The 13,789-nt window shown below is 39.7% G+C and overlaps 1 protein-coding gene across 1 annotated transcript in view; it reads left to right on the top strand.

The window, feature by feature from the left end:
- rttn (rotatin) overlaps positions 1-13,789 on the top strand; it is a 127,606-nt gene that overhangs the window by 28,871 nt on the left and 84,946 nt on the right. The window contains exons 18-21 of the mRNA XM_062021083.1: positions 5,748-5,919; positions 8,039-8,138; positions 11,774-11,859; positions 12,282-12,399. Of these exons, the coding sequence (XP_061877067.1) occupies positions 5,748-5,919; positions 8,039-8,138; positions 11,774-11,859; positions 12,282-12,399 (476 nt within the window). The remainder of the gene's footprint in view (positions 1-5,747; positions 5,920-8,038; positions 8,139-11,773; positions 11,860-12,281; positions 12,400-13,789) is intronic.

Here is a 13,789-nt window from a genome sequence, read left to right as displayed (position 1 = left end):
ATCTGCTGGATCAATTTTGGTGATGTAGAAAAGTTACAATCAAATGAAATTAGCTTCATGACATGGCCTCTTAACTTCATGTGTATGATGATTGATGACACCTGTTGACTTCTCTAAGACCATTTAAATAGGGCTCATGTGATGCAGTCATTAGACTCGGTTATAAACGCGACAGTGGGAAAGTCAAAGGAACTCAGCACAGATCTGAAAAAACTAATCATTGACTTGAACAAGTCAGGAAAGTCACTTGGAGCCATTTCAAAGCAGCTTAAGGTCCCAAGAGCAGTTGTGCAGACAATTGTTCGTAAGTATAAAGTGCATGGCACAGTTTTGTCACTGCCACGATCAGGAAGATCACCTGCTGCTGAGAGAAAACTGGTCAGGATGATCAAGAGTCAACCGAGAAGCACCAAAAAGCAGGTCTGCAATGAATTGGAAGCTGCTGGAACACAGGTGTCAGTGTCCAGTCAAGCGTGTTTTGCATCGCCATGGACTGAGAGGGTACCATGCAAGAAGGAATCTCTTGCTCCAGAAGTGACACCTCAAGGCTCGTCTAAAGTTTGCTGCTGATCACATGGACAAAGATAAGACATTCTGGAGAAAAGTTCTGTGGTCAGATAAAACAAAAATTGAGCTGTTTGGCCACAATACCCAGCAATATCTTTGGAGGAGAAAAGGTAAGGCCTTTAATCCCAGGAACACCATTCTTACCGTCAAATATGGTGGTGGTAGTATTATGCTCTGGGCCTGTTTTGCTGCTAATGGAACTGGTGCTTTACAGAGAGTAAATGGGACAATGAAAAAGGAGGATTACTTCCAAATTCTTCAGGACAACCTAAAATCATCAGCCTGGAGGTTGGGTCTTGGGCACAGTTGGGTGCTCCAACAGGACAATGACCCTGAACACACGTCAAAAGTGGTAAAGGAATGGCTAAATCAGGCTAGAATTAAGGTTTTAGAATGGCCTTCCCAAAGTCCTGACTTAAACCCCATTGAGAACATGTGGACAATGCTGAAGAAACAAGTCCATGTCAGAAAACCAACAAATTTAGCTAAACTGCACAAATTTTGTCAACAGGAGTGGTCAAAAATTCAACCAGAAGCTTGTGGATGGCTACCAAAAGCGCTTTATTGCAGTGAAACATGCCAAGGGACATGTAACCAAATATTAACATTGCTGTATGTATACTTTTTGACCTAGCAAATTTGGTCACATTTTCAGTAGACCCATAATAAATTCATAAAAGAACCAAACTTCATGAATGTTTTTTGTGACCAACAAGTATGTGCTCCAATCACTCTATCACAAAAAAAGGAGTTGTAGAAATTATTGGAAACTCAAGACAGCCATGACATTATGTTCTTTACAAGTGTATGTAAACTTTTCACCACGACTGTGTGTGTGTGTGTGTGTGTGTGTATATATGGAAAAAATACTGTCTTTATACAATAATATTATAATAATATTAATTATTATATAATATATATTTAAAAAATATGCCTTCTTCATTGTTTCCAACAGGACTGGTATGAGGGCTGCAGCTATCAATTATTTCAGTAATCGAGTAATCTTTCGCTTAGTTTGTTCAAATAATCGACAAAACAGACTTTATAGCCTCAATGCGTATTTCAGGGAAAATAGTTGAAGTAAACAAATATGTTTCTGCTTCATTCTTCCTCCATAATGATTATTGAAACTGCACTTTTAACAACTGTGCATTTTTATAAAAATAAACTCCACACAGATCACTGCACCCACATACCACCGCTCTCATGTGTGCTCCATTGCAACGGCCGTGCTTAAACTCCATCTGCATATTTTACATTTCAAGCACTTCATGTCTGGATTATATCCATTTTCATTTGTTACTCATTAAAAAATTAATCGAAACAACAGAATATAAATCTAAGCTTTTTTTAAATTAAATTAATCAAATAATTGTTGCAGCCCTTACTGTAATCTGTCTGTGGTGTTTGGTCACATTGCCTAATTTGCAGTGCAAAAAACTCCAAATATGATTAGGATAGGATAGGTCTTTATTGTCATTGCACAAGTACAACGAAACTTTGTTTTCAGCACAAACCCGTTCAGGATTAGACAAACAAACAGTGTACAGGGTTACAGAACAGGAACGCTGATGGGTTGCCATAAGGCGCCCCGTAAAAGATGGGGAAAAAGGTAAAACGCTGGGGAAGGATGAGTTAAAAAAAATACAATCTAGACTGGGCTCCTAAGGGGGCCTAGTCTGGAGTGGGAAAAAGCCTCCATAGCAAAGCACATATACAACATACATCTCGAGATATCTAGCAACCAGTGGCGTGCAGTCACTAGAGGCATCATGGAAAGAAAAAAAAAGTAAAAAGAAAAAAAAATACATTAAATTGTTATATGTATCCAGTGATTATACTAAAGTTATTTTCCATTTAACTTAACCAGTTTTAGATTATTTTTATTTTTATTTTCACATTTGCCGTTTAAATACTGAGAAGAGACGGTGCGGTGATCAGCAGCCAGTTGAGGCACGTCACTGCATTGTGCCTCGCCCTCAACATGGATTGTGCACAATGACTCGGCTAACTGCTGGCCTGCTGTGCAGTGAGACTGTATTGCTATATGAATTATATTATACATTTCCATAGTTTAGTTAGCTGAGGTATATAATGTACAGTGTATTTTGTCAACAACTTTATGTGTGTAACGTATTTTTAGTGCTGAGCGATCATAAAACTCTGCTGCGAAGACACACTGTGTGAGGCTCGTATCATAACCCCGCCTCCTGGTGCCGGTTAACACTCCCGCCGCAGAATGCATCGCCCGACGGGAGCGCCCGACGGGAGTGCCCGACGGGAGCGCCCAACGGGAGCGCCCAACGGGAGCGCCACACCAACCAAAGCCCACACCCAAACCCTCCACGTGCAAGACCGAATCCACCCAAAAAAAGTCACTTAACAAGAAGCCAAAAAGTGCAAAAACAACAATGGTCGCGCGGCGCGCCGGAGGAGCCGTGAACAGGGACACAACATTAGGTACACCTGCAGAAAGCAGCGCGGATTTCATATTTCATTCATTCACAACGCTCCCGCATTTATAAGTAAAGGTAAGACCATAATGACGTTGTTTTAATTAAATGTGCTTTATTGAGTGATACAGTTTGTAAGTGTAAAGTTAAAGTTAAGTTAAAGTACCAATGATTGTCACACACACTAAGTGTGGTGAAATTTGTACTCTGCATTTGACCCATCCCCTTGATCACCCCCTGGGAGGTGAGGGGAGCAGTGGGCAGCAGCGGCGCCGTGCCTAGGAATAATTTTTGGTGATTTAACCCCCAATTCCAACCCTTGATGCTGAGTGCCAAGCAGGGAAGAATGCTGGTATGAGCTTTTAAACATAACCCGTTAACTGCTGCCAATCACATGGTGAATAAGATACTCTTTAGGGCAGTGGTCCCCAACCACCGGGCCGTGGCCCGGTACCGGCCGCACAAGAAGTTAAAAAAAAATTTTTTTTTTATTTTTTTTGTTTTTTTTTAAAAATTAAATCAACATAAAAAACACAATATATACATTATATATCAATATAAATCAATACAGTCTGCAGGGATACAGTGATACAGTCCGTAAGCACACATGATTGTATTTCTTTATGACACGTATTGTATTTCTTTGTCCCACGGACCCCCCGGTCCGTGGGACAAATTTTCAAGCATTGACCGGTCCGCAAGTACAAAAAGGTTGGGGACCACTGCTTTAGGGTTCATATGTTTGTAAATCTGACTGTGATAAAGTCAGTGCCTCACCTGACATGAACGTCACAGCACGCCACTGCTAGCAACAGAGGGAAGGGGCGGAGTAATGGTGGTAGGCCGCAGCTCTCGGCGCTGACCATCCTTCCATCACCCCTATGGGATTTGCGTCGAGGGCGTTGGTTTGGGGGGGTGTATGTGTGGCGTATATTTTTGTGGATGCATGTTGTTTGTATGTAAGCCTACAGTGTGTCTCTGTTCCGCGGCCTTGATTCTTGTGCAGCCGATAAGTCCAAAGTCAACAACAACAGGTGTGTGTCCATGAGAGACAAGAAGGGAGTTTGTTGTGTCTTCGCCGCACTGTCCTTCGGGAGAGTCTCGAAGCCAGGGAAACAATCCAAGTTAGAATGTTTTGCATGCGAGTGAAAATGAAAATTTGCTTTTCGCTCTAAATTGTCTATGACTGGTCCTCAAAAATCCTGTGAGGCAGACAATCCGATGTTATCCAAGTGTCCACAGTTCTTCTCACATCCTCCAATCATTCGTGGCAGCTTTGGGGTACTTTGAAGACTGCCAGCAACTTCCAATTTGTGGACAAACCAGAGCAACGCTTACTCCAATCAGCAGATGTCCTGTTGTCATAAATCCGAATAGGTAGATATCTTCACGTCCTCGACAGAAAAGGGTCGCCAGGCCCGCGGCACTCCTTCTTCTCCCAAGAGTCCATCGCGTATCCAGCAACAACCGCTTCGTCACGACAGCAGGTTCCCCCAAAACCAAGATCTTGTCAATTTCGTTGAGGCCAGTTAAATAGTTCCAATGTTTAGATTTGGAGAGCAGTGCAAAAAGAGGCAACAAGAAAGTTAAGACAAGACAAAGAAGCAAGCAGGAGAGATAAGGGAGAGGGAAGGGGAACGTCCACCCTCGATGAGTGCCAGAGAGAAAGAAATTCTTTAGAAGAAAGCTTTCATCTGTATCGATGCATGCTTTCATGTTCCAGTCCTCAGTAAAATGGGAACATGTCGCTGTTCGCTTTTATGATAAGGTAAATCTGGAAGGGTCGTTAAATTCAGTTGTCATTAATTTGGCAACACTGATCTCTGCTTGTGCTACTTCTTCTTATGCTCTGGCAGACCAGGTGCTTTTGGGATCTGTTAAGAAACATATTTACAATTCCATCTGCTGTACGGAGTTGTAATGATAAGTTGGATTCCCACATACTGTACAGTAGTCCCGTCCTGTTATATGTTTATAAGCGAGGGTGTATCAGTTTGTGCCAAATCTTTAAATAATGTATGAGAAACACTGTGATCCCTTTCTTACTTGTCTGTCAGGCTTCATGAAAAGGCAAATAGTCTGACTTAATTGTAGTTTTATTATACAGCGGTTAACCTCTTTTTATGCATGTGCAACAATTAGGAATATTAAAATGTTCCCTAAATTGTATAGTTATAAATGTTTTATTATGGGCGACAGTTGGAGCCTGGAACACATTAGATCACTTTACATGATTTCCTGTGGGAGAGTTTTGCAATTAAAACAAATTAGATGTCAACCAGCTTCACACAACGGTTGTATTCAACTTAGGAGGCACAACTGTAGTTTTTTTTTTTTTAAGTTAAGCAGACACACTCTTGAGACTTCTGTGATGGACACATTTTTGCTGTCCGTTGCTGTCTGCCGATCGAATCATAAAGTCATTTAAATGATCTGCGAGGTCTGTGTAAAACAGCTACTCAGTCCCAGTCTATGAATATTGATGCAAATGGAAATTCACAGCCGGCCAGTCGATGAGCTCTGTGAATTTTGAACAGATTTTGTCTGCTCTGCTTGACGCTTTTGTTAGTGATTGTGTGAGGAATACTTCACTTCTGAGGCGTCTTGTGTGCCGTCATTATGAAGATAAAGTGCTGTTTTTTGACACCACTAAAGTTGATTTATGTGCTCATGCTGATTATTTTCCTGTGCGGGGTTTCAATTAAGTCTTGTGTTTGTTGTAAACAGGGTGAGAACAGCAGCTGTGCGACATATCCTGCCTCACTTAAGTGGAGCTGGCGACACCAACTGCGCCAGACCACAGCTGGAGCCGCCAGTGACCTCCTCGCTTCCAAGTCTCTACTGCCTCAGACACCCTGTGGAGGTGTCACTAGACACCAGCAGCAAGTCGCTACTGAAGGTATAGATCAGGGGTGTCAAACTCATTTTAGCTCCTGGGCCGCATGGAAGAAAATCTATTCCAACGTGGGCGGGACGGGTAAAATCATGGCATAATAACTTAAAAATACAACTACAACAACTTCAGATTGTTTTATTTTACTTTAGCCCAAAAAAGAACAAGCACATTCTGAAAATGTACATATTACAGAAAAATCTCTTGACAAAACACTTCAAGTTACTTGAAAATTCTGAGGACAAAAATAAGTGCAGTTTCAAAAACACCATAAAGAACACAATGAACTTAGACTAAATCTCAGTGTATCTACAACGCAATTAAACTTTAAATCACTGCCAATCAAGGATTGAACAAAAAACAAAATAAAGCATAAATAAAAATGATTCTATGTATCAACTACCTAATTAGTCAATTCGACATATTAACACTGTCCTAACTCAACAAACCATACAAATTGAGGTAGAAACTATTCAAGAGGGTTGAGTTACTCCCTGCCTTTTTGGCATCACTGTGTATTGATAGAAAAATATAAGCTGTGCAATGTGCGAACAATTTCAACAAACCAAAAATAGAATCTTAAAAGACTGACAATACTGCAGTAAATCACACATTGGTCACTTTCTTTAAATTTGCACAGAAGACAATAATTTTCACAGAACTATATCAATGTGCAATGCCTCATGCAGCATTTTAAGTGGGGTTACCAATTGTTTATTTTACTCCTGTTTGTTTTACGTTGGGTACACGCTTTACTCTTTGTCTCCTAGCCGCTCAGGCAAATCATATCTAAAAATGCTTTTTCCCATCGATAACGTGACATCATCGCGCTCGCGCTGCAGTGTCAGGCAAGTGCACGCTCTTTCAGTCAATTAGTGCGTGAGGAATATATATATATATATATATAGATATAGATATCTATATATATATAGATATCTATATATATATCTATATCTATATCTATATATATATATATATATATATATATATATATATATAGATATAGATATATATATAGATATAGATGTGTATATATATATATGTATCTATATATCTATATATAGATATAGATATATATATATATATACACATATACACTCCGGCCAAATTGTTTTAACCCAATGCGGCCCCAGAGTCAAAAAGTTTGGGGACCCCTGCCCTAGGGGAACAACGTTATTACATGTTTGATGAAACGTCATTATATGCATGAGTGTATGTATGCATATGTGCTTGTGTATGTACAGTATGTGTATATGTATGTTTGTACACTGAATGTGTGTGTGGATGTATGTACCCTGAGTGTATGTACTGTATTTGTGTATGTATGTTTAGACTAGGGGTCTCAAACCTTTTCCACCAAGGGACGCATACTGAAAAGTCAAAGCATGCATGGCCATATTATAAAAAAACAGTAATTTACAAACATTTAACATACTTAAAGACATAATTTGGTGTTAGGTTTGTGTTGTAAGTTACAAAGTGTATTATAAGAATCTAAATATTAAATTACATTTTTTTGTTCTGTTTTTTGGTTTAATTGTATTTCGACAATATGCTGTGGGCCAATAAAACTTGAGCTGAGGGCCACAAATGGCCCACAGACCTCACTTTGGACACCCCTTTTTTAGACTTTATGGCCAAAATAATTTTTGTTGTTATACTTTTTTAATTGGTAGATGGCTGTCCTTTGGCTGGAACAACACAATAAATCCCCCTATCACTGTCTGTTGGATTCTAGATAGACTGGACTCCCAAATTATCTGTTAATTTAACAACTCAATAATATTACCCAATATTAAAAACATATGCAAATATAGTCTCTTAAATTCAATATTTCTTTGCAATTTTTGTGTAATTTCTCAGTAAAAAAACAACTAAAATTCACATTTGGCTATCAGCTGAGACTTTTGAAAAGTTGTCACATGTTGACAGGCTCATATTACTCCAAGATACAAAAACGTATTGTGCATTGAGATAAATGTTTTAGGTCAAAGCCTTTCACTCATTGTTGTTTACCGCTGTTGCTTTACATTTTGTTGAAAAAAAAAACAGATAATATTGAACGATTATGAAATGCATGCCAAATCCTTACAACTTGTGGCATCTTATGTTTGATGTTAATAAGGTGGAGTCGGTGGAGAAGCTCTTCTGTTTACTGTCCTCAGACACTGTTGACATGCCGCTGAGAAGATCTTCTGCCGAGCAACTGTCTGTGGTTCTGCAAGGTTAGCATTCCCTATTGAAAAAAAATCCTTACACTTCAGTATATTTCATAAATAATACCTTTTAGTTTACATCTGCGCTTCCTACCTTATGCGTGAGCGCTGTCAAACCAGAGAAAGCATTTTATGTTTTTCAAGAAAAACTGCTGACTGGTTACTTCCTGGGCCCTTACTCTCTCTAAATTGGTTTGACAACTCTCTCTCTCTTTTTCTTGCTCTCATCACAGTCTTGAAGTTAAAAACAATGCAGCAGATTGCAGTGGCAAAGAAATATAATACTGCAGGCTTGAACTGATTACACAAATCTAATGTGCTTGCACGTGTTACGTACGGGCGTAGTTTACGTCATTACGTACTAAAAGCCGTAAAAGGGTGGGATATAATGCTTAAAACACTTTGGAAAGTTAGCGCCCTCTGGGCGTAAAGGTTGCAAACAGCCCTTTTAAAGTACCAGTAAAGTGGAAAAACAAATTGACTTTATATACTTGTGTTTCATTGTATCCATTAAACCATATCCAATTGTATTTACAATCCTCAAAGTATGTGAAAATACCATTTAAACATCACAAAATGCCACAAATTCCATCAGCCATTTTGAATATTCCACTCCGAATGTCTTCAGTAATTTCCGTAGATTGACGTCACTGGAGTAACGCAATATGTAAAAATTAGGGAGAGATGTGCTGTCGATCATTCAAAATCCCTATATAAGACATGAACAGTTATGTTTTAATTTTTTTATGCATTCTAAGTCGTAAATAAGTAAATACATATAAAGTATGCTAACAATGTAGTCAATGAGGCTCTCTATTTTGCCCACAAAACCCTCTAACAATACTCTTCATACACATCGTGACCTGAATATTGACCAAATATTACCAATGTTGTTTTTAAAAGCGCTAACGCAGACAAATTGATAACATTTTGATTGCTAACAAGCCCTTTGCTGCCTTTATTGTGAGCTGGCAGCGATGTCCTGCTGCTCCCGCATCATCGCATCTCTGCTCGTCAAAGTTATTCTAGATTATAAATCATGCCTCTCATCTGGAAATTAGGAGTATTTAGCCATAAATCTAGAAGTTGTTCATCTGTGACATTCAATTTATACACAGAGATGGAGACAAACACACACAACCAAAGACAGTGTCTGCAGGGAGACTGTTACTTGTTAACACTTGGCGTGCATTATGATTGATTCTTCATATAAACGGAATGATATGGACATCTTATCAGTCGTCATCGAAGTAAGAGCAGACATTGTACAGTAAGCTATCATTTTACTATGTTTGTAGTTTGTATTTCTTGTTTAGCACTTAGCAATACTGCCATTATGCTTAGTGTTTAAAACTGTATCTGTTTAGTAGAGCTTCTAAAACTTGTAGCTCATCCTCAAAAATATAAGGTTCTGCATCATAGTTTTTCCCAAAGTAATTGTTATTGGCTCTCGCAAAGTCTGAATGATTTGCATTGTTGTATTGTTGATGAAGGGATATGTGGTTCCTAACGCTACGTCACGTGATGACATGTCTGGCTAGCTCATTATCTCTAAAAATGGCTCGGGAATCTCCATGAGATTGATACTATTTTGATCATATCTATTTACTCGCAAACTTTGTAAGCCTTTTGGTGTCATAAATCCAATATATATGTGATAATAGCTTCAATATAGAGGCAACCTTTTTTTCCACTTGACTGTTACTTTAAAGGGGGTCTTACTATGATTTTGTTCTACATTCAAAACACTTCCTTGTGGTCTACATTACATGTAATGGTGGTGCTTTGGTTAAAATGTTGCATAAATTATGTTTTATGGACCATCTTCAACCCGCTTTCTTTTCAGGATGCACCGTTTTATTTGCGTGCCGAAGTCCTCCAGGCCAAGCCATTATGTAACGATTTGTTTAATTTGGTGAGCGTCCATCACAACAATTATCTCCCCCCTAGAATAATTTTTTGTTTGGATAATTGTTCTCAGTTATGATATACCTTTTCATAAAATGCTGTCAGGACTGCAATCTATATATAGCGCTCCGGGTGGGGGTCACCTAATGGTTGAATTTGCAATTAGCCATGTGTTGTGTGCGAAAATGTTTAAACCAAAACAAATATGTTTAAAACTACCGTAATTTCCGGACTGTAAGCCGCACCGACTATAAGCCGCACCAGCTAAATTTAGGGGAAAATACAGATTGCTCCATATATAAGCCGCACCCGACTATAAGCTGCAGGGTTTTGATGTGTAACCATCTCAGTGGCCTAGTGGTTAGAGTGTCCGCCCTGAGATCGGTAGGTTGGAGTGGGGGTTTAATCACCAAAATGATTCCCGGGCGCGGCGCCGCTGCTGCCCACTGCTCCCCAAGGGGATGGGACAAATGCAGAGGACAAATTTCACCACATCTAGTGTGTGTGTGACAATAATTGGTACTTTAATCTTTAATCTTAATTACCGTAGTATATAGGGGTTCCTGCTACCACGGAGGGGATTGTCGGGACAGAGATGACTGTTTGGTAACGCAAAGCGTCCCATTTATTAACAATAAATCTTTCAATCATTCAATCAAACTTTCACATCTTTGACATGGCGAACAGCATTCGTGCAGAGTACAAATAATACAACGGTGCAAAGTAATACAAAGTGCTCACCTGTATGTTATCAAAATAACCAGCCTACCGGTATATGAAAAGTCAGTCTTTAATCATTGTGTCATCGTCTTCCTCCTGCGTACTAAAACCACAGAAATCCTCTTCGTCGGTGTCGGAGAAGAACAGGCCGTAAATAAGCCGCACCGTTGTATAAGCCGCAGGGACCAGAACGAGGGGAAAAAGTAGCGGCTTATAGTCCGGAAATTACGGTACTTTTATCTTTTTAAAGAAAAAAAATAAAAATTCTATATTAGATGGCAGTGGAGTTACAGTAGCAGCCAGTACTTGTCTAGAAGAGCGATTTGTGCTTTCATTTCAGAGTGTCCAAAAGTCTCCAGTAGATTTATAGATCGTCGCTTAAAAAAAAAAAGAGAGAACCTAAAAGGGTTTGATTACTCGCTAAATATAGCGACAAAGGCAACACCGAACCTTTCTGCTTTGTCTTCTTATTCTCTGGCAGACATAAATAAATAATGATAAATGGGTTATACTTGTATAGCGCTTTTCTACCTTCAAGGTACTCAAAGCGCTTTGACAGTATTTCCACATTTACCCATTCACACACACATTCACACACTGATGGCGGGAGCTGCCATGCAAGGCGCTAACCAGCAGCCATCAGAGGCAAAGGGTGAAGTGTCTTGCCCAAGGACACAACGGACGTGACTAGGAAGGTAGAAGGTGGGGATTGAACCCCAGTAACCAGCAACACTCCGATTGCTGGCACAGCCACAGACCAGCTGCATTATAATGTGTTTATGAGTGAGAGTGAACAAGTCGTCAAATCGAAACACCGACAGTCCTTTAAAGTTCAACAGAAAAGAAAACAGGACATAAAAAAGCTTGATCAAAGTTTTATTTTGAGTTGTATTGAATTATAATGATCAGATGACATCAATCACACACACCAATCCCACTACTGTTGATTTGAAACAATAGCTAAAACGTGTGCTTCTGTTTAAGACCAGTATGTTTGTTTCTTTCCTTCTCTGCAGACACAACAATGCATCCATTTCTGAAGAATTTCGGAATAACAGACAAAGCCATTTCTTTCCTTATCGGTAGCGTCAACGGCAACAAGGTAAAAAAAAAAACTTGCTTTCCTAAAATAATAAACAGATAAACACTGTGAACTTGAAGCCAGATGGAAGGAATGCTGCGCTGGTGTGTGCAGTCAACAATAATTGCCTCTACACGACCTCGTTGATGCGCACACATGAGTTCATATGTTGCCAGTGGATGTCAAGGAGACCCACTGAGGCGTGAATGATAGAAGGATTAAGTGGCCTGTATTAACAGTGTCAGACAGGCCCCAGTCGGCTGTGATTTTTGCCCTCCAGCTCCTGCCGGTCATTCTTTTGAATCAGACACTGTGCCCAGGCCTGTTTGGCTACATTGAAGCAGACATACAATGACCTGTCTGCAGGTGCTATTTGTCCAATTGTGCTCAATCACACTTGTACAATACGTGTGAGGCTACCCTTGCAATGTTTGTTCACACAGAGCTTGGATTGCATGCTGGAGCCGTGTTTGTGTATCCTGAGGAAGCTAGTGTATGCTGATCCGTCTCTGAGGAACGCCCTCGCGCAGCGCAACATCCTGCTCATCACTCTGCTTCGAGGTAAATTATTTTTGCGAGACGGCTCATTAAGTAATGGGCTCGCATATTATGGTCTCTGTGTGTGGTGTAGCTTAGGCGTGCATTTGCATAAAAAATACAAAGCTATTTACTAATGCGTAGCTTTTAGCCGTGTTGTGACAACACTCGCCGGCCACTTCATTATGGACAATTAGACATCACATGAGATTCAACAGAAGAGCCATATCAAAAATCATGCCTTAACAAAAATAATAATACTTATTTTTAAAGAAGCACATTTTTATTTTAAATGATAATGTAATCAATATGATTCACACTTATTTTGCATAGTATGTTAACCAAAATAGTATGAATAATGCAGTGTAGCATAAACCACAACCATAGTCATAAAGATATTTTATTGTTGAATTACAGTATTGACCCTAATATACGACAACCCTGTGTGGGGACGGCGTGGCGAAGTTTGGTAGAGTGGCCGTGCCAGCAATCGTTGATATTAACTTTTAAAAAGCAGACTTTGCTACATATCAAATTAAGCATTTTCACATACTGTAGCATAAAAAAAGCAACAGCGGCTTGCCTCGTTAAGCCTTATAAAGGGGCTTCAGCACTGCCCACGCCAGAGGCCACTGTATAACGGCACAGAGCTCCATGACCACGCTGACCACCTCTCACCGCACCACTGTTTATTACAAACCCCGTTTCCATATGAGTTGGGAAATTGTGTTAGATGTAAATATAAACGGAATACAATGATTTGCAAATCCTTTTCAACCCATATTCAATTGAATGCACTACAAAGACAATATATTTGATGTTCAAACTCATAAACTTTATTTTTTTCTGCAAATAATAATTAACTAAAATTTCATGGCTGCAACACGTGCCAAAGTAGTTGGGAAAGGGCATGTTCACCACTGTGTTACATGGCCTTTCCTTTTAACAACACTCAGTAAACGTTTGGGAACTGAGGAGACACATTTTTTAAGCTTCTCAGGTGGAATTCTTTCCCATTCTTGCTTGATGTACAGCTTAAGTTGTTAAACAGTCTGGGGGTCTCCGTTGTGGTATTTTAGGCTTCGTAATGCGCCATACATTTTCAATGGGAGACAGGTCTGGACTACAGGCAGGCCAGTCTAGTACCTGCACTTTTTTACCATGAAGCCACGTTGATGTAACACGTGGCTTGGCATTGTCTTGCTGAAATAAGCAGGGGCGTCCATGGTAACGTTGCTTGGATGGCAACATATGTTGCTCCAAAACCTGTATGTACCTTTCAGCATTAATGGCGCCTTCACAGATGTGTAAGTTACCCATGTCTTGGGCACTAATACACCCCCATACCATCACAGATGCTGGCTTTTACACTTTGCACCTGGAACAATCCGGATGGTTCTTTTCCTCTTTGGTC

Source organism: Entelurus aequoreus, linkage group LG15, assembly GCF_033978785.1.
Source record: "Entelurus aequoreus isolate RoL-2023_Sb linkage group LG15, RoL_Eaeq_v1.1, whole genome shotgun sequence".
Lineage (NCBI taxonomy): Eukaryota > Metazoa > Chordata > Actinopteri > Syngnathiformes > Syngnathidae > Entelurus > Entelurus aequoreus.
The sequence above is the reverse complement of the archived record's forward strand: the minus strand, read 5'-3'. Positions and strand labels throughout refer to the sequence as shown.